The sequence below is a fragment of the Tenrec ecaudatus genome, chromosome 16, assembly GCF_050624435.1.
Source record: "Tenrec ecaudatus isolate mTenEca1 chromosome 16, mTenEca1.hap1, whole genome shotgun sequence".
NCBI lineage: Eukaryota > Metazoa > Chordata > Mammalia > Afrosoricida > Tenrecidae > Tenrec > Tenrec ecaudatus.
In genome coordinates, this window is record NC_134545.1 from 100,493,606 (window position 1) to 100,511,773 (window position 18,168).

The 18,168-nt window shown below is 47.0% G+C and overlaps 1 protein-coding gene and 1 pseudogene across 1 annotated transcript in view; one reads left to right on the plus strand and one right to left on the minus strand.

Moving 5' to 3' along the window:
- The window catches only part of SHTN1 (shootin 1), a 110,105-nt gene that overhangs the window by 67,305 nt on the left and 24,632 nt on the right, over nucleotides 1-18,168 (minus strand). The window contains exons 3-4 of the mRNA XM_075533594.1: nucleotides 14,211-14,271; nucleotides 3,972-4,066 (exon numbers count right to left, since the gene is read on the minus strand). Coding sequence (XP_075389709.1) covers nucleotides 3,972-4,066; nucleotides 14,211-14,271 — 156 coding nt within the window. The remainder of the gene's footprint in view (nucleotides 1-3,971; nucleotides 4,067-14,210; nucleotides 14,272-18,168) is intronic.
- Nucleotides 8,238-8,358, plus strand: LOC142430059 (small nucleolar RNA SNORA70; annotated as a pseudogene).

Sequence of the window (18,168 nt, forward strand, 5' to 3'; positions counted from 1 at the left end):
AGGGGTGCAACAAACAGCAAGGGAATGGAGTGGAGAGGTCCCCAGGGAATGCTGAAGGTGGACTTTGGGGCCAGGGCGTGGTGCCCCAACAGACTGAACTGGAAAACACATCTGATGGCCAACAAACAGTCCTTGTACTAACCACAAGCTTTTCTTTCTTATGTTTTGTTGTTTTTTTTCATTGGTTTGTTGTTGTTTTGTTGTATATTGTTGCTTGGTTTTGCTCTGTCTTGTTTTTGTGCATGTTATTATCTCTGCAGGTCTGTCTAAATAAGATATACTGGATGAAAAATTTGGAGGAGAAAACAACGGAACGACAGTTCTGGGGGGACATGGGAGAGGCAGAGGTGGGGGGAAAGGTAGTGGTGATAACAAACCCAGGGACAAGGGAACAAGTGATCCAAATCACTGGTGAGGAGGGTGTAGGAGGCGTGGTAGGGTGTGATCAAGAGTAATGTAACCAAGAGGAATTACTAAAACCCAAATGAAGACTGAGCATGATAGTGGGATAAGAGAAAAGTCAAAGGAAATAGAAAAAGAGCTGGGAGGCAAATGGCATTTATAGAGGTCTAAATAAAGGCATGTACATATGTAAATATATTTTTATATGAGGATGGGGAAATAGGAAATATATTTATAGGTTTAGTATTAAGGTAGCAGAAGGACATTGGGCCTCCACTTAAGTACTCCCTCAATGCAAGAATACTCTTCTTCTATTAAATTGGTATTCTATGATGCTCACTTTCCCAATACAACCACTGATGAAAAAGCAGGTGAATAAGCAAATGTGGTGAAGAAAGCTGATGGTACCCAGCTACCAAAAGATATAACATCTGGGGTCTTAAAGACTTGAAGATAAACAAGCAGCCATCTAGCTCAGAAGCAACAAAGCCCACAAAGATGAAGCACACCAGCCTGTGTGATCACGAGGTGCCAAGGGATCAGTTATCAGGCATCAAAAAACAAAAATATCATATCATTTTGTGCTCACCTCCATGATATGATCACTGAAGACAAATAGGTGCATAAGCAAATGTGGCGAAGAAAGCTGGTGGTGCCCGGCTATCAAAAGATATAACATCTTGGGTCTTAAAGGCTTGAAGGTAAACAAGCGGCTATCTAGCTCAGAAGCAACAAAGCTCACATGGAAGAAGCACACCACCCTGTTCGATCATGAGGTGTCAAAGGGATCAGGTATCAGGCATCATTAGAACAAAAATCATATCATAGTGAATGAGGTGGGGAGTGCAGAGTGGAGACTCAAAACCCATTTGTAGGCCACTGGACATCCCCTTACAGAAGGATCTCGGGGAGGAGACGAGTCAGTCAGGGTGTGATGTAGCAATGATGAAACACATCTTTCCTCTAGTTCCTAAATGCTTCCTCCTCCCCCACTATCACGATTCCAATTCTACCTTACAAATCTGGCTAGACCAGAGGATGTACACTGGTACAGATAGGAACTGGAAACACAGGGAATCCAGGGCAGATGATCCCTTCAGGACCAGTGGTGTGAGTGACAATACTGGGAGGGTGGAGGGAGGGTAGGTTGGAAAGGGGGAAACAATGACAAGGATCTACATGTGACCTCCTCCCTGTGGGGGCGGAAAAACAGAAAAGTGGGTGAAGGGAGACATCGGACAGGGAAAGATATGACAAAATAATAATTTATAAATTATCAAGGGTTCATGAGGGAGGGGAAAAATGAGGAGCTGATGCCAGGGGCTTCGGTGGAGAGCAAATGTTTTGAGAATGATGAGGGCAATGAATGTACAGATGTGCTTTACACAATTGATGTATGTATGGATTGTGATAAGAGTTGTATGTGCCCCTAATAAAATGACTTTAAAAAAAGACACGCAATAAGCAAGTTAAATGGCTTTGGACCACAGAACTTAAATAACAGGTTAACACTTACTAGCTCAACCTAGATGCTGCCAAATCTCCCACCATTTCGTTTTGTTTTCAATTCTGACTCATCAGAATTAAACATCCTATTTGTCATTAACTTGATGGCCACGATTTAAAAATATAAACATTATTATAGGCATTTTGCAGCTCTGAAAATGGAGCCTACCTTAAATGCGGCCCAATGTTACCTAAATCTGGACATGTTATTGTCATGTATAAGGAGGCACCTGATTCTTCCCTCCGGAGCTATAGTATCTCCCCATCCAGTGAGCACATCTACAGTGCTTGCTGTGGGGTTTGCTGCTTGGTTTTCAGTCCTGGGCCCCGAAGTCCACAGTATGCTCTCAAAACAAACCATATAACTGTTTGCAAAAGGCATCGTAAAGAATCAATGGCAAACAGGACGACAGAATCCAAGCAGAGAGATGAAGTTATGGGCCTGATCTTCCTGGTCAAAACCAACAACAAACCTGATATGACCAGGCAGACGTTTCGATACACACAGATCTGGATAAAAACCCAGAGACAGTGAGTCTGTGTGTTCTTAAGAAGCCGGTCTTAGTCCAGCCTGCCATTCAGAATAAGACAATGATAGCCAAGGATTTGCCTGGCCCAAAAGTCACTTGGCTAATCTAAAAAGTGGAAGGAGAATAAAAAGCCGTTCTTCCAGTGGGGGTGGGGGGTGGGGCTAAGGCTTAAAGTGTGACCCATGATTAAAGTGCATCATTAAAAAAAAAAAAGGAAAAGTCCACCCCTCAACTCTCCCTCAGTCCTCACTCTGGTCCATCGTGCCACCGACGAGCCTACAGCAGCCCCGAGAGGGAGAAGGCAACTACTCAGTCATACACAGCACCCTCCATGACAAGACCAGGAATGAAAAACGGACACACTTCCATAAACCCGGCCAGGACTGAGGAGGAGGCACTGCCCAACGCGGGGAGAAAAGACAATCTGGCCAGAGACCACCCTCAGACAGACCCTGGGAGCAGGCTGTCAGCTCCAAGGCCACTTTTTCCCTTTTCTTGTTCCAAAAGAAGAAAGAAGGCAACAAGAGGCCTCACAGGCTACCTACCAGAGGCCAGTGGGCTCCTGTGCCGCTCAGCCGGTGAAGAGATGGGAGGGCACCGCCAGACCTGGCTCTCACAGCCACAGCTGGCATCCCACACACTCTTCAAAGCAACCCAGGTCGGAGGCTGGCATTTGTTCTCCCAGTAAGGTTCTGACTGAGTATCTTACACATTCTAATGTAGGCTCACCATGCAAACAGGTAAGCAAATACCTCTGGCAGGAACTCTGCTAATGCACATGCATTAAACAGATTTGTTTATTTACTTATGGGCAGCAGGATTTCACTCACGTCCAAAGACAGAACTTTGCAGGGGGGGGGGGTGAGGGGGAGCAGACACACAGCCGGAATGGCTAATGAAATTTTCTGATGAAGTGGTTGAGATGCATTTTACCCAACCCCAAAATACCTAAGACCAAGTTTAAAAAAAAGAAAAAAGATCCTTTAATAATAATGTCCTTCTGATGAGACTGAGTGTAGAAAATTACACACTGGGTAAACTCATCAGCCAGAAGCAATCAGCGGTGCTGGCAGAGGTCACCTCTCAGTCACATGCTCTCGCTCAGGTTTTCCACAATCACCTGACATGCAAGGCTCCGGTCGGCCGTGTCCGTCCGATTGGAACGCTCGAACGCCGCCCGAGTTCCCATCTTAGGTCAGAGCAGTTGAGCATGTGACACGCTCCCCCGCTTCCACCAGACGCTTGGAAAGTCTAGAGGTGTCCATCCCCCAGGGACTGTTTGCCTGCCTGTGTCCCCCGCCCCAAAAGGCCAATCGCTGAAAGACACACATGCAAATCCACGCGCTCTGACCACCATCAACATGCAGGCAGGTATTTACAAGGTCATTTAACAGAACATTCCAGATGGAAAACTAGCAACACCAAACCATACAGCACTGGAAAGCATATAAGGGCAGAGGCCCCGGCTGAGGCCAAGAAAAGCCGTCTGGGGGTGCAAAGCAGAGCAGATACTCCCGCATGGGGTCGTCTCACCTTGGTGGCCAATGCTTCCGCACTTTCCCGACACGTCTTCTCTATTTCAAGATGGTTCTGCATAAAATTAACTTCCTCTATCACCATATGAGAAACTAGGAATGAAGGAGGGGGAAAAAAATCTCAGTATTCAAAGATTAGTCAGCTCTCCCAGAAGCCCACGCACCATGTCCCGTGATTAAGAATACTTCAATTCTTCAGTGTCCAGACCTCTAGATGTCACTGAAAAAGGGCTTTGAAAAGCCAGCCTGATAACATGTTCTCTAACATTTCAATGTAGCAAAAAACACAAAACAAGGACAAACTTTGGCTGCCACGGCATCCACTTTAAGGAAGCTAGGCACGAGATTTCGAAAAATAGATGTGAGTGGCTAAGGAGCCCTGCGATGCGGTGGTTAAAGCAGTGTTTGAAAAGGGGGTGTTTGAAACGCACCAGTCGCTCCCCAAGACAAAAACGAGGCTGCCTGCTCCCAGAAATATTTACAGCCTCGGAAACCCTATATAAAGTGTCGCTGAATCAGATTCCACTTGATAGCAGCGAGGTTTTGGGGGGCGAGCACGTCCTGGTGATGCAGGGAGTAAAGCACCTGGTTGGTAACCACAGGTAGGTCAGCGGCTGGATCCTACCAGCTGCTGTGTGAGAGCAGGGTCCTGTGCTGTCATAATGATTTATGACCTTGGAAACCCTACAGGGAAGCTGTGGCCTGTTCTAGAAGGTCACAGTGAGTCACAGTTGACTCGAGGGTGTGGGTTTGGCATATTTGGGGGGGGGGGGTTGCCTGATCTGCGTAGCTCTCTACGTACCCACAGACATATGTGCTACCTTAAACAAAAGCATCTCCCAAATAAAGAGAAGTGTCAAGCCTGATTTCAGTTTCTTAGGGAGCTATATATAACACATCGGCCTAGTAAGGGAAGTTAGTGAAATTAGAAACAAAAAGGAAAAGGGAATCTCGAATTGGTCTTCTGATTGTCTGAATGGCGCTGAAGCTTGGTTCAGTGTAGCAAGCGTACTCTGGATTAGGGGCAGAGATGTTCATAGGATCTCATAAACACCCGAGGGCAATAAAGGAGGGCAATAAGACTCAAGGACTATAACTCAAAAACAACAATTCACTGCCACCCAGGCAATGCTGACTCTTATGGACCCCCGGTGGGTTTCCGAGACTGTAACTGTTTACTGGAGTAGAAAGTCCAGTCTTTTTCTCAAGGAACTGCCGCTGGTGGTTTTGAACTGCCGAGAACAGATGCTAAGAAACTGCTTCTCGTGTCACAGATTGTCAGGATTGGAAGCAGCCCGAAAAAATTTTCACTGCGTACCTGAAAAGTTGTATTCTCAGCATGTGGGTGCCTGGTTCTAATACATTGAGATTTAAAGGTGCCAAGTGATGTAGGGCATGATTTGGGTTTTGAAGTTCAAAGAAGAAACACCTCACTTCTCCACCCACCCCACCCCCGCTCCCTGCTTATTTCTCGTTAAAAGAGCATGCTCAGAAATGCCAAGCTCAAGGTCGCCATGGATACGTATTGATGCTTGTTTGGCTTTAAAAAAAAATTAAAAGACACCCAAACACGAAAACCAACAAAGTTAGGCAAAAAGCGCTGGGCTCACCATAACACAAAGAGAGATTACTTTTGCTTCATTTAAGTTTAATTAACCTGCAATTACGATTAAACTCGGGGAGGAAAAAAATTTTTTCTCTCTCTCTCCAAATTAAAAACAAAAATATATTACTTCCTAAGTCTGTCCCAAGTTCTTATTATGTTAATATTCAAATTCATAAAGCAGCACCAAATGGCCAGAAACATCTCTAACCTTGACATTTTTTTCAGGGGTAATAATAATCTGCAGCAAACGCAGGGCAACCAAAAACCACTTAACTAATTAGTAGTTGCAGTCACCGAGAAAAACATGAATCAACACTGTTATTACAAGTGGCACATTTGAGTGGCATCTAATTATGACTTGATGAGCACGATCCTTGCATTATCAACATTACTACTGCATCCCATCAGGGTCTAAAAGCTGCGGATGGCATTGACTTCGAGAACCTCCCCCTCAATGGTTCCGCAGCACCCAACAATCGGCTTGGCAGGGGCCCCCCTCACTAAATGACACGTTAAGCGTAATTACTGGTAGACATTGTAAATAAACAGGATTGGAAGTGAAAATTGTACCAAGTGCATAAGACACAATCTGACACATTGGAAGTGGCAGCCTTAATTGAGAGTTTCTTTGACTGCTCAAGACCATTTCAACTGCATTTCGCGGAGGACAGTGATTATAGCCGTGGAGACAGACGGCATAATGGTGTCAGCAGTGCTGACAGAGCAGGGAATTAAACTGTATCTGCTGTTGGGTGAAAGCTTTGATGAGAACGTACAGATGCCTCAGTGGTCTTATCATTGTAACACAATGGTCATGTTGTCATCAACCTTTCTGGCTCCAATTGAAAAGAAATGATTGTGTGTTGAAGCTCCCCCCACCCCCACCCCCCACTCCTCGCCACCCCCTCCTTCTCTTCTATCTCTTGTTCTGAATAGAACCAATTTTCAGAGAGCTATGAAATCACGCAATAGGCCCTAAAATGCAGCTGCTTGGCATACAAACGGGTCCCCATTAAACTGGAATCACACACAATATGTGTTTATGCCTGAAGAACAAATAGAAGCTGAATACAGGCCAAGTTCATTCACACAGACAAAGCCCATGTAGCTCTTCATCAATATAATTGCCTTTTATATTGTAGTTTAAATAATAGGCTCTATTATTTCCTTAAAATCCTAATATTCCTGGCATTTTATCACTATGTTTACAAGGTAGGTTCTTCAAAAAATGTGAAGGAAAAGAGAAAAGAAACCTATACAATTTTTACAGCATCAAATATTACTTTGAATTTTTAGCCTTAACTACTTGACATCTTCTGCCACACTCTGGTATTTCCACCATCATAACAAAAACATAAACACTCGGCATTTTTCAGAGGAATTTGACTTTTTTATTCAATAACATTCTTGCTCGTGAAGAGTAAGAAAAATCATTCCACGGTATTCAGGTTTAGGCCTAGCAAACAGCGGGGTGGGGGTGGGGGTCGGAGATAAAGAAACAAACAAAGCCCACATTTTTTTTTTCCCCAAGATTTTGTAAAAAAGCTGCCATGTAATTTAACTTGATAAAACAGCGAGGCCAGCATTTCCCCTAAGACCGCGCCGCCACACTCCCAACGCGCAGGGGTTCCCTCTCCGCCTCAGAAGGGGGACAACAGAAATGGAACACAGCGTGTCCATTGTTCGTTGAAGAAATTACCCCCGTGCCAAACTGGGCAACACAGAGAGCCACGAATCAACTCTCGAGGTGTCTCACTCGCTACCGTCAGGTCCTGGCCGGCCCCCGGTGACACGGCAGGACAGGGTGGAACGGCAACTGCGGGTTTCGGAGACTGTAACTCCTTTTTTTTTTTAAACATTTTATTAGGGGCTCACACAACTCTTATCACAATCCATACATATACATACATCAATGGTATAAAGCACATCTGTACATTCTTTGCCCTAATCATTTTCGAAGCATTTGCTCTCCACTTAAGCCCTTTGCATCAGGTCCTGTTCAGAAGAGCAGAAGCCCTGTCCTCCTCCCAAGGAGTGGCTGGTGCTTCCCAGCTGCTGACCTAGCAGCAGGCGGCCCAGTGCACGACCAGGATCCCACTAGGGCCCTAGGTTTAGAAGGTTAACAGTTTTCAGAGAACAGTTATGTCTTTAACACGCATGGTTCCCAAACTGCCAATCAAGTCACATGACCCAACAAAGAAATCTCTTTTTTAAACTATGGATTTGTTTGCCCCTTTCCACAGACAGTTATCTCGTTCTCCTGTTTTCGTTGTGCAGAGGAGACCCTCATTTTTCCAGCCAACTATTCAGACACGGTTTGTTTCATCCCATTCATCGCAGAGTCCCTCGGAACGCACCACCACCTATCCCCGTTCTCCTTGGGTCTCCTGCTTCCATCCCTCCTGCTTTCCGAACCTTCAAAGGATAGAGGCCTCTTTCAGTCTTCGGTTGTTCATTTCAGTTTCCCCATATGGACTTGAACTTGCATAAGTCTTGTTGCACCGATAACCCATAGCCACTATTCCTATGACACTTAGGCATGTGGATGCCCAAACCACAAACTAAAAGTCCCCAAACTCACTGTGCTGTTCCGTCGATTCCACTCATGCCGACCCCAGGTGTTACTTTCCTTCGGGAAAATCATCATTTATGGAAGCTCTGCTGACAAGCCCGCTGACCGTCCTCCTTCCTTTGGAGACTGATGCGCAACAGCTGCCTCCTTGGTAGTGTGGCAACCTGTTGGCATGGATAGCTTCCCTAACGGACAGTGGAGTCAGCCCTTGCCCACTCTTCTATCTCTTGCTCATTTCTGCTGTCCTTACCGAGGCTCCAGACTTGGAGTCGAAGTGCCTTTGGAAAAGCCCAAGGCACTGTGGCTAGGGTCTACGTTGGCCAAGTCATCATGTTCATCTGCACCAAACTTCCAGACAAGGAGCACATACATAATTGAGGCCTTCCGCAGGGTCAAGTTCAAGTCCCCTGGATATCAGAAGACTCACCGCCAAGCAGCAGGGCTTTACCAACCTTCATGACCCGGGAAGCACCTGATCCCAGATGGCCGAGGAGTCAAACACATGTCCAACCAGGGCCCCTCGGACAAATGTCAGACCCTGCTGTCAGGCAGGCTTTGGGTGGCTCTGTGGTTATCGTTCCAACATGGACCGGACACCATCGGGACTCTTTGCCCTCCTCTCAAACCAAACCGAACTCACTGCCAGAGTGGATGCTGACTCATGGCGACCCCATAGAACTGGACTAGAACTGCCCCTGTGGGTTTCCCAGACTGTAACTCTTTACAAGAGCAGAAAACCCCATCCTTCTCCCACTTTTCTCCCTAAAGTCAAGCAAAATAAGAACCCCATGCACCTGTTCCAACTTTCCCTACACATTGTGGAAGACACGGAAACAGAGCTCATTCAAAAGCTCAGGGACCGCCTACACGTGTGTTGATTCTCTGGCATAAAGCAGGGGTACAAAATTGGAACTACCTTTGCATTTGTTGGGAGATTAAAGAACTACATCGGGGCTAAGTTCATCTGCCAACATCCTTTTTCATTTGTGAACACCTTTTTCAGGAATGTTCTCTGGAGGACAGCTTAAGCAGGACATGGCCACCATCACCCTGCATTGGGCTTGATGACTGGCCCAGTCTTGTGTTCCACCCTTCACACAGGTCTCAGAGCCATTTCACCTTTCAGAAACCTGAGCCCAGTGAATGGGAGCCCTGGTGGTGCAGTGGTTACGAGTTGGGCTGCGTTTTGCATGGTCGGCGGTTCAAAACCATCCCCTTTGGAGGAAGCCTGGCTTTCTACTCCTGTAAACAGTTATAATCTCGGAAACTCACAAAGGGTCACTATGAGTCAGCACGGACTGAAAGGCAGCGGGTTTGGGTTCGGTGTGAGGTTCAGAGAAACAACCTAACAAACCTCCAGCCACAGGGTCCTAAATGGTGCCTTCAAACCCAGCCCCCTTCCAGGGAGCCCCATGTTCCCGTCTGCCTTTCTAACTCATCAGGAGCCCAGGTGATGTAGGGGAGCGGGTAGGTGTTGGGCTGCGAACCCTCCCATTGAGGCTGTCTGCTCCTCTAGAGTTATGCCGTTCCCCTCTGTCCTTTACTGTCACGAGAAGCCAGAATGGAATGGGTCAACAGACAATTGTTTGTTTCGAGATTTTTACTAATTCACCCTCTGTTAACGGTGACCTCGCCAACGGCATTGCTTCCTGAGCAAAATGCCTTTCCTTCCAGCTAGCAATCTATCTAGACACGGGTGGCTCTACAATGTCTGTGGGGCACGAACCCCCGGTTCTTCGTCCGACAGTTGATTTACTCGGAAAGGTTCTCAGGGGGGCAGAAAACCACCATACGGCTGGCACAGGCACGGGGAAAATGGGCATGCCCAAGGAAAAGAGCGAAGGACCTAAGGTTTGGGCCTGGAAGACACGAAACGACTAGATTTACTTGGCTTGCAGGAATCTGTGTTTTCCTTTTGTCCTGTGGTGGCATCCAGAGCCTGGGAGGAAGGAAGGTTGAGGAAGAGCTGAAAGAGGATCAGGCTGGCCTGAAAACACAGCATGGTGGCATGAGCCGGGGAGAGCCTGAGAGCTAGAAGGGCGGCCCCGTGGCTCACAAGGGTCCCAGAGCCCGGTCAGCGGGCCTTCCAATGGGCAGGCCAGGTGCAAGGCCTGTTGTTGGTGATGTTAGGTGCCACTGGGTCGGTTCCAACTCACAGAATGGCCTGTGTTCAGCAGAATAAGACACTGTCCGGTCCTGAGCCTCCTGACAGTTGCTGCTTTGTCTGCACCCATCAAAGACACGGCCGCCATGTGTGCACAATTAGGGAGAGGAGACAGCGCTCACCTGGGCACAGAATGCAACGTCCCTTCTAAATTTTGATGGCAGTCATATGCTTCTTAATGTGATTGGATTATACAATTTTTCTTGGTTGTCAATGACATGCCAATCAAATTGTTCTCTCCTTAAAAAAAAAAGAGCAGACACTTCCTTTCGGAACTGTCTACCTGTGGAGCCTGCTATCCCCGGAGAGGTGGATGATACACGGGGGCTTCAAAAAAGTCCATGAAAAATGGAATTAAAAAAAAAACTTTTTAGAAAGAATTTTCCCGTGGACTTCTTGAAGACCCAGCCTGCACGTCACCGCCCACTAGCACTGAAGAGTCATCAGGTGGTTCAGTACACTAGGTACACTAGCGTGTAAGGGGCATATATGACAGGCCAGGCCTGCGGTATACTTTTTACGTGGCTGATCCTCATGTAGGGACCCTGGTGGCAGAGCGGTTATGCACCGGGCTGCTAACCACAGGGTCAGCGGTTTGAAACCACCAGAAAAGCCAAGGCAAGCCTTTCCACTCCCCTGGAGAGCTACCATCGCTGAAACTCACAGCGGCAGTTCTTCCCTGTCCCACAGGACCCCATGAGTCAGAATCAACTCACGGGCAGTGAGAGCGACTCCTCTGAAGCTTAAGCAGCCTAGGGCGCAGGGCCCTTATCCCAGTTTCATTCCCACAGGAACTTGCTCTGGCGGCTCTTCTCTAAGGATATTGCCTCAATCCCTTCCATCCTCTGTTCCAAAGCTAACGAACCCTGTTTGCCCTGGAGGTTAAGCATTTGGGCTGCTAACCAAAAGGTCAGCAGTTCAAACCCACCGGCTACTTCAAGGGAGCAAGAGGAGGCTGTCGCTCCAAGTAGGAGCTACTACTTCAGGAATCCCCAGAAGCAGGTCTACTCTGTCCTGTAAGGTTGCTGAGTCCAGAATCCGGTCAATGCCAGTGGGTGAGTCCCCATGTTTTTAAACACTTAGTTCAAAAGTCTCCTCATTCCCCTTCTTCCGTTCTTTTGAAACTGAAGGAAAGGTGAGTAGTCTGCTCTCCTGCCACCAAACTAGTCGACACACTCTTGCTGTGGTGGTTAGGAGACACGGAGTCAGTTCTGACTGAAGGTATGGACAGAGCTTACCGATAGAACTGTTAGGCTGGCCTCCTAGAAAGCCCAAACCAACGGAGCTTCTTCTTGTTGTGGTTGATGTTGATGTTGTTGTTAGGTGCTGTGGGGTCAGTCCGCATGCACAGGGAGCCTACCTACAATAGAACGAAACTGCCCAGTCCCGTGTCATCCTCACAGTTGTTAAGCCCGAGTCCACTGCTGCAGCCGCTCCATCCGTCCATCCTGTCAGGCTCCTCCTCTTTTGCGCTGCCCTCCATGTTAGCTCGCACGCAGCCCTCGTCCAGGGACTGGTCACTCCATTCTCTGACCTTCTTCAAGACAGTTTGGTACGCTCAATATTCCTTGCCAACACCATACATCACCAATGAGTGAAGGTGAAACGACATAAATTCCAACAAGTGAGGTAAACTAATCTTTCAACTGATCCATCGAGCCATCAGAGGTACTTAGAAGAAGAGGCACAGAAAGGGGAAATAGAAACAACGTGTGGAAGCAGAGTGTTCAAGGGGACACCTAAAAAACCTGGAATTTCCCCCCAAAGCTGTGTATTCACATTTTTACCAAAACAAGCTTATCACCTTCAAAGTCCTCTCCATTACAATGAATACATTTGTCAAATCTGTAATTCCATTTTTAGCCTCATCTGTTTGCCTGGCAGACAGCACCTCCCTCGTTTTTCCTTCGCCTCCTCTACATGCTCAAATCGCCGTCCTTTCGTGCCCTCCTCCATTCGGGGAAACAAGAAGCAGCCGCAAAGAGCAAGGTCAGGTATGTAAGGTGCGTGGGGCAAGAGAGGCGTGCTGATTTGGGCCAAAAACTGACACACTTGCTGTGTGAGCAGGTGCACTGTCATGGTGGCAAAGCAGTCCCACCTGCCACAAATCAGGCCATTTTTGTCACACACACTGTCACACAATCTTTTCAGAACCTCTAAATAGAAAGCTTGATGAACAATCTGACCTGGTAAAACAAATTTCAAATGCACGAATGAAATAACTCCGTTTTTTTGGTTTGGTTTTGGTTTGGGTTTTTTTTGGAGTACCCCCTCGGATATGTTACCAGTAAAGTAGGCTGATCCGGGGAGAAGTTGCTACCATTTTTGCATAATGCAAGAGGCAACACCCCAACTGCGTCCTGAACCCAAAGTTGATGGTACATCCAAGCACAAGAACTTGAACTATTCTTCTTCCACCCCACTGCCTACCCCCCACAGACACAAGACACCCATTTGCTATCAGTAATTCAAGCACATTCATTGGTAGCAAGGTCAAAGGTAGAACTCCTTCAGCTGGGGCACGGTGTCAGCACATGTGTGCAAGGACTTCCACAACCTTGCATTCGGGAGGGAGAAATCTTACGCAACTGCTCTCTGCATTTGCAAAGAAGAGCAGTTTCTACCACAGCACACTGGCCTCAAAAACACAGGTAAGACCAACAAGAATCTCTTGAGAGTTTCTTTGTACTCTCAGATGCTGAAAAATAAACTGGCCCACTGAACGTTGGCTATGGCGCTGTGTTTTTTCACGGCTGCTTTCCCTTCCACAGGAATACTATGCTTTTGCAGTGTCGCTGCTAAGTCAACAGCTGATGCTACTAGCGCATCGCCTGACGGTGAGGGATCTGCAGAAGAATGGAAAGAGGCCTTGCTTCCAAGAGGGAGGGTGATGCGATCCCCCTACTGAGGCCTGGTCCCTTCCTATCGTTTTCCTATCTGATCTTTCTGAGTACGATCCATCGGAAGAACTCAGAAAAGATTTGGGGCAGCTAGCCACCTCTAGCTTTTGTGGGAATCTCCTTCTTCTCAATGAGAAGGTATTTCAAACATTCACACTCTTAAAAGTGTGTGAGTTCTCTGAACCCATAATTCCATTTTATGAATTAATCGATAGAACTAATCAGCTATCTCCCACCTTCTATCTCTCTCTCTCTCTCTGTCATCAAGGTGGTTCCAGCTCTTCACAACCCAATCGGACAGAATAACTCTTTATAGGAATCTAAAGCCCCTCTCTCTTCTGTGGAGCAGCTAGTGGTTTCAAACTGCTGACCTTATGGTTAGCAGTCGAATATGCAACCCATTATGCCACCAGGACTCCAGGCTCCTGTCATGATGTGTCTGTACTAAAACTTGCTATAGCATGATTTATAACAGCCAAGATCCAGAAGTCATCCAGCAGAGAGAGCCTATCTAAAGAAATGAAGGCGCTGTCATCGTACAGTGGAATACTACGGACAATGATTACAATCGATGAACTTCTTTGCGGCTATGTAGAGATAACCCCAATATGTTTACTTTAAAAAGCAGGTAATGAACGGAATATATTTTTTATAAGATACATATGTTACTCAGAGAGGGGAGGGGAGGTCAGGAAGGATAAGACTATAAAACGTGAACTTTGATTTTTTTCTCTAAAAAGCAACTGTTCTGCTGAGGGAAAATATTTTACAGCCAGTGCAAACGACTTAGGGAATCATGCACACCCAAAACAATCATGCTCATTCCACGCCTCCAGATCACAGGGGTGCCAGGCCAGCTCATGGGCATGCTGGTCGCCACTCTTGCTTCTTTGATCGGATGCCTAATGCACCATCGACTGGGGGCATCCGTCTACCACAGAACCCCCAGGCACAGTTATACGAGCTGTGACCATGTCACGGAAGTGAGTACATACTTTTCTGAAATTCTTCCAGTTTCTTAACAGCTTCATCTCGTTCTTGCCTAATCTTGTCACACTGAAATGAGAAGAAAGCAGAAAACCAGTTTAATTCATATCATCAATTTTAAATCTGAAAAGGCAAGGACAGCAATCTTATCAACAACGGCGATTTTCTGAAAGCAAGATTGAAAACGGAAAAACACAGCGTCGTGGGACTCGTGTAGCTCAACCAAGGTGGTATTTTGTACCTTTGCAGTCTGGTGAAGAGTGAGTCACCTAACTCTTCGTTGTCGCCCGAGTAACAGGCCAATTTTACATCCTCGAGTTAAAGGGGATTCGTGCGGGCAGGGTGTGGAGGAGGCTGATTGCGCTTCCCCCTGAGGCGGGTATTTCCATGAACACCTCATTCCTCCTTGGGCCAGAGTCTCAACAGCTTCGATTACCCACAGCCCCAGTGCATGCTGGAGACAAATGTAGTGACCCCAGAGAGAAGGGCCACGGCTGTCACCTGTCCCGGCCCTCGGTCACCTGAGGGCGACCACTTCTGTGCGCTGAGCATTCTGAATAGAAGATGGTGGCAAATTTAAAAGGGGGAGAAGAAACCATATGCCCCAACAAGAAGCTTGTTTCATTCAAGTGAAGTGATGTTTAATTGTAAATGGTGGAAGAACCAGCTGAAATAGTAGAGAAAGGCAACAATGAATGTGAGGGACAAGGGCTTGTCAGGAGATCTGGTTCAGGCACAGATGCCCTCCTTTCATCAGACCCTTGCGATATTAATGAGTCTTAACAAAAACCCCAAACCCACTGCCACGGAATCGATTTAGATACACGGCAACCGTACACAACAGAGCAGCACCATCCCATACAGTCTCCAAGGCTGTAAATCTTTATGCAAGCAGACTGCCACATGGTTCTTTCCAAGGAGCAGCTGGGGGGTTTGAACTGCTGACCTTGAAACTGGTAGACCAACAGTTAACCCACAGTACTACCACAGCTCCTTAGGAAGACTGAATTCCACCAATGCTGAACTTCACAAAACAGATAAGGACAATATATTTCAGAGGAAGGTTTATGACGGGTTGCAGCTTTAAAAAGCCGTTTTCATTCTTAGAGTGAAAACTTAAATTTCCCTAGCATCCCTCCATCCCTAAGAGCACCACAAGCATAAAGTACAACTTTAAACCATAATTGATCCCTAGCATGCTGGATCAATCGATTGGGACTGGATCCCTTTGGCAATTCTTAATTTCAGAGTTCAGTGGCTGAAAGAATTATAAAGCAACCAGTAGTCGGCAGAATCTAAAACCATGAGATCGTCTCCTCCATCAGACTGGCCTCAGAATGGAACAAATCGGAGACCCAGAGTTGGAAACACCGACATGTTGCTGGGAGAGACCTAAACTGGTAGAACTGTGGGGAAATAAATTCCTATGAAAATTGAAGGGTAGAGCCCAATGACTCAGCAATGCTACGGTGCACATGCGCCAAGGATCGGTCTCTCAGGGGTGCAGTGACAATATGCTCTCTGAAACAATGCTCGTCATGGACAGTCAGTTTTTAAACATCATGGTATATTTGTCTCTGCACCATAGACACACTAAAGCCACAGCCATTGAGTGGATTCTAGCTCATAGTGACCCCACAGTACACTGTCCCATAGGTTTTCCAGGTCTATAAATCGTTACGGAAGCAGGCTGCCACATTTTTCTACTACAAGGCAGCCAATGGATACGAACAGCCAACCTTCGGGTTATCAGTCTGGTGCTTTAACCACACTGTGCCATCATTTTACACTATACCCAAAAACCCCATTGCCATTGAATTCTTTCTGATACGCAGCGACCGATAAGGCAGGGTAGAACTGCCCCTGTGAGCTTCCGAGGCTGCACCTCTTTACAGCAGTAGAAAGCCTTCCTCCTACAGAGTTGGCTGGTGTTTTGAACTGCTGACCTTGTGCTTGGCAGCCCAACATATAACCACTAGGCCACCAGGGCTCCTATTCCACATGCTAGAGCAGCAAAAATTTCACCTGTCGCTTCTCTTAGTATTACTGTTGTTTCCCAAAAATAACAGCCACTTTGGTGTGGCCACTTATTTGTAATATCACTCTCTGACTTTTCTGTGCTTTAAATTAGAAGCAAATAGTTCATTGCTTGCTAGTTTACAGCAAATCGCAAAATCGTTAAAAAGCCTTATCTCAGGCTACATGGGCAAATCCAATCCAGCAAGACTGCCGAACAAGTCCCTGGTGCTAACTGAGCAGGGCTGATCACCGTGGGTCAGGCTGGGGCATAGGGCACATCCTAAAGGAAAAAGCATATTCTTGCGCCCACATTTCCCAGTGGGAAATCCAATAATCATGTGAAACATAATCTCTTATTTGAATAACGGGGCTGGTGAAGAAGCCTGAAAGTACCATGGGCTGCCAAAAGAACAAACAAATGTGTCCTGGAAGAACTACAACCAGAAGGCTCTCCTTAGAAGCCAGGCCGGGCAGACTTCCCTGCCCATACTTTGGGTACATTCTCAGTAGAGACCAAACCAGAACCAAACTCACTGCCGCTGAGTGGATGTCAACTCACAGTCACCTCACAGGACGGAGTAGAACTGTCCCTGTGAGTTTCTGAGACTTTTACCTGTTAGCGGGAGTAGAAAGCCCCATCTACAGACCAGTCCCTGGAAAAGGACATCATGCTCAGTGGAGAGTCAGATGAAAACAAAGACGACCCTCAGGGAGATGGAGTGACCGGGGCCTGCAAGGACCTTGTTACAGGACCGGGCGTTGATTCATTCCGATGCACACAGGGTCACTATGAATCAGAACCCACTCCAGGCCACCTAAAAACATAAGTAGACTGTCCAGGTCCAATTTACCCAACTACGTTTGCTGTCTGTTTAGTCGGCTGGTTGGTGTTTACAAATCTAAGCACTAGAGCGCTGGACTCTCCGCCCTCACTCAATTGGACCACATCAGACAGTAAAACCCTTGGTACAGGGAGAGTGCTGGCCAGCTGTTTCAGCACGGTCCCACTTATTTCCAGAAGTCAGCATCCACTTGTGTTATGCTTCCCAAAATCCCTGCCAGCCCACCAGCCCTGCCAAATACTGCACAGCAGAGACGCTGGCACAATAAGGAGTCTAGTATACTCTGTCTGCCTGGGCTGACTCCTGGGTCATAACTGCCCAATGAGATCTAGCCAGTGTCTCACTTTCAAAAGAACTTCATGTTGTCTACTCTGGTGCTTCTTTAAGATATAAAATCTAACACTGGGAGCGTTGTGCCTGACTTACCGACATTTATGTCCTTCTAGCTGCCTCTTATAATGACCCTACAGGTTCCTCAGGTTGTCAATCATTACAGAGAACAGTCTCATTTTTTCCCCCTCCAAGTGGCAGGTGGGTTAGAACCAGTGACCTTGTGATTGCTGGTCCAAAGCATAACCCACGATGCCACCAGAGTCACAAGAATCAGAATCGGTCCGTTGGCAGCGAGTTAGGTTTTGATGATCTGCCTCCCAAACGGAGTCCCAGTAGGACGGTCAAGTATGTGCTGGACTGTTAGCTGTAGGGTTAGTGGTTCGAACCCACCAGCCACTTCTTGGGAGAAAGGTAAGGCTGGCGGCTCCCGTAGAGAGTCACAAAACCTTGGAAACTCTACACAGGGTTTGCTTTGAGTCTAACTCAACCCCATGGCAGTGAAGAAGTGTCTCCCCAAGCACCACCTGGAGGAATTTGCGGGTGAATCAATTCTCACTATTTCAAAGGGCCAGAGCTCTGCCTGAGATGTGTCTGAAACAGGATCTCTTCTCAGATCTGAAAAGGCCACCAGCTGGCAACACACACACACACACACACACACACACACACACGCAGCCAATGCTGCCACCATTTGTTGGTCATCATCAGCTCGTGACAATTGTAGGTAGTTTGTTTTTTAAGGTAGTTCTTTAGAGTCACCCAAAAGACACGA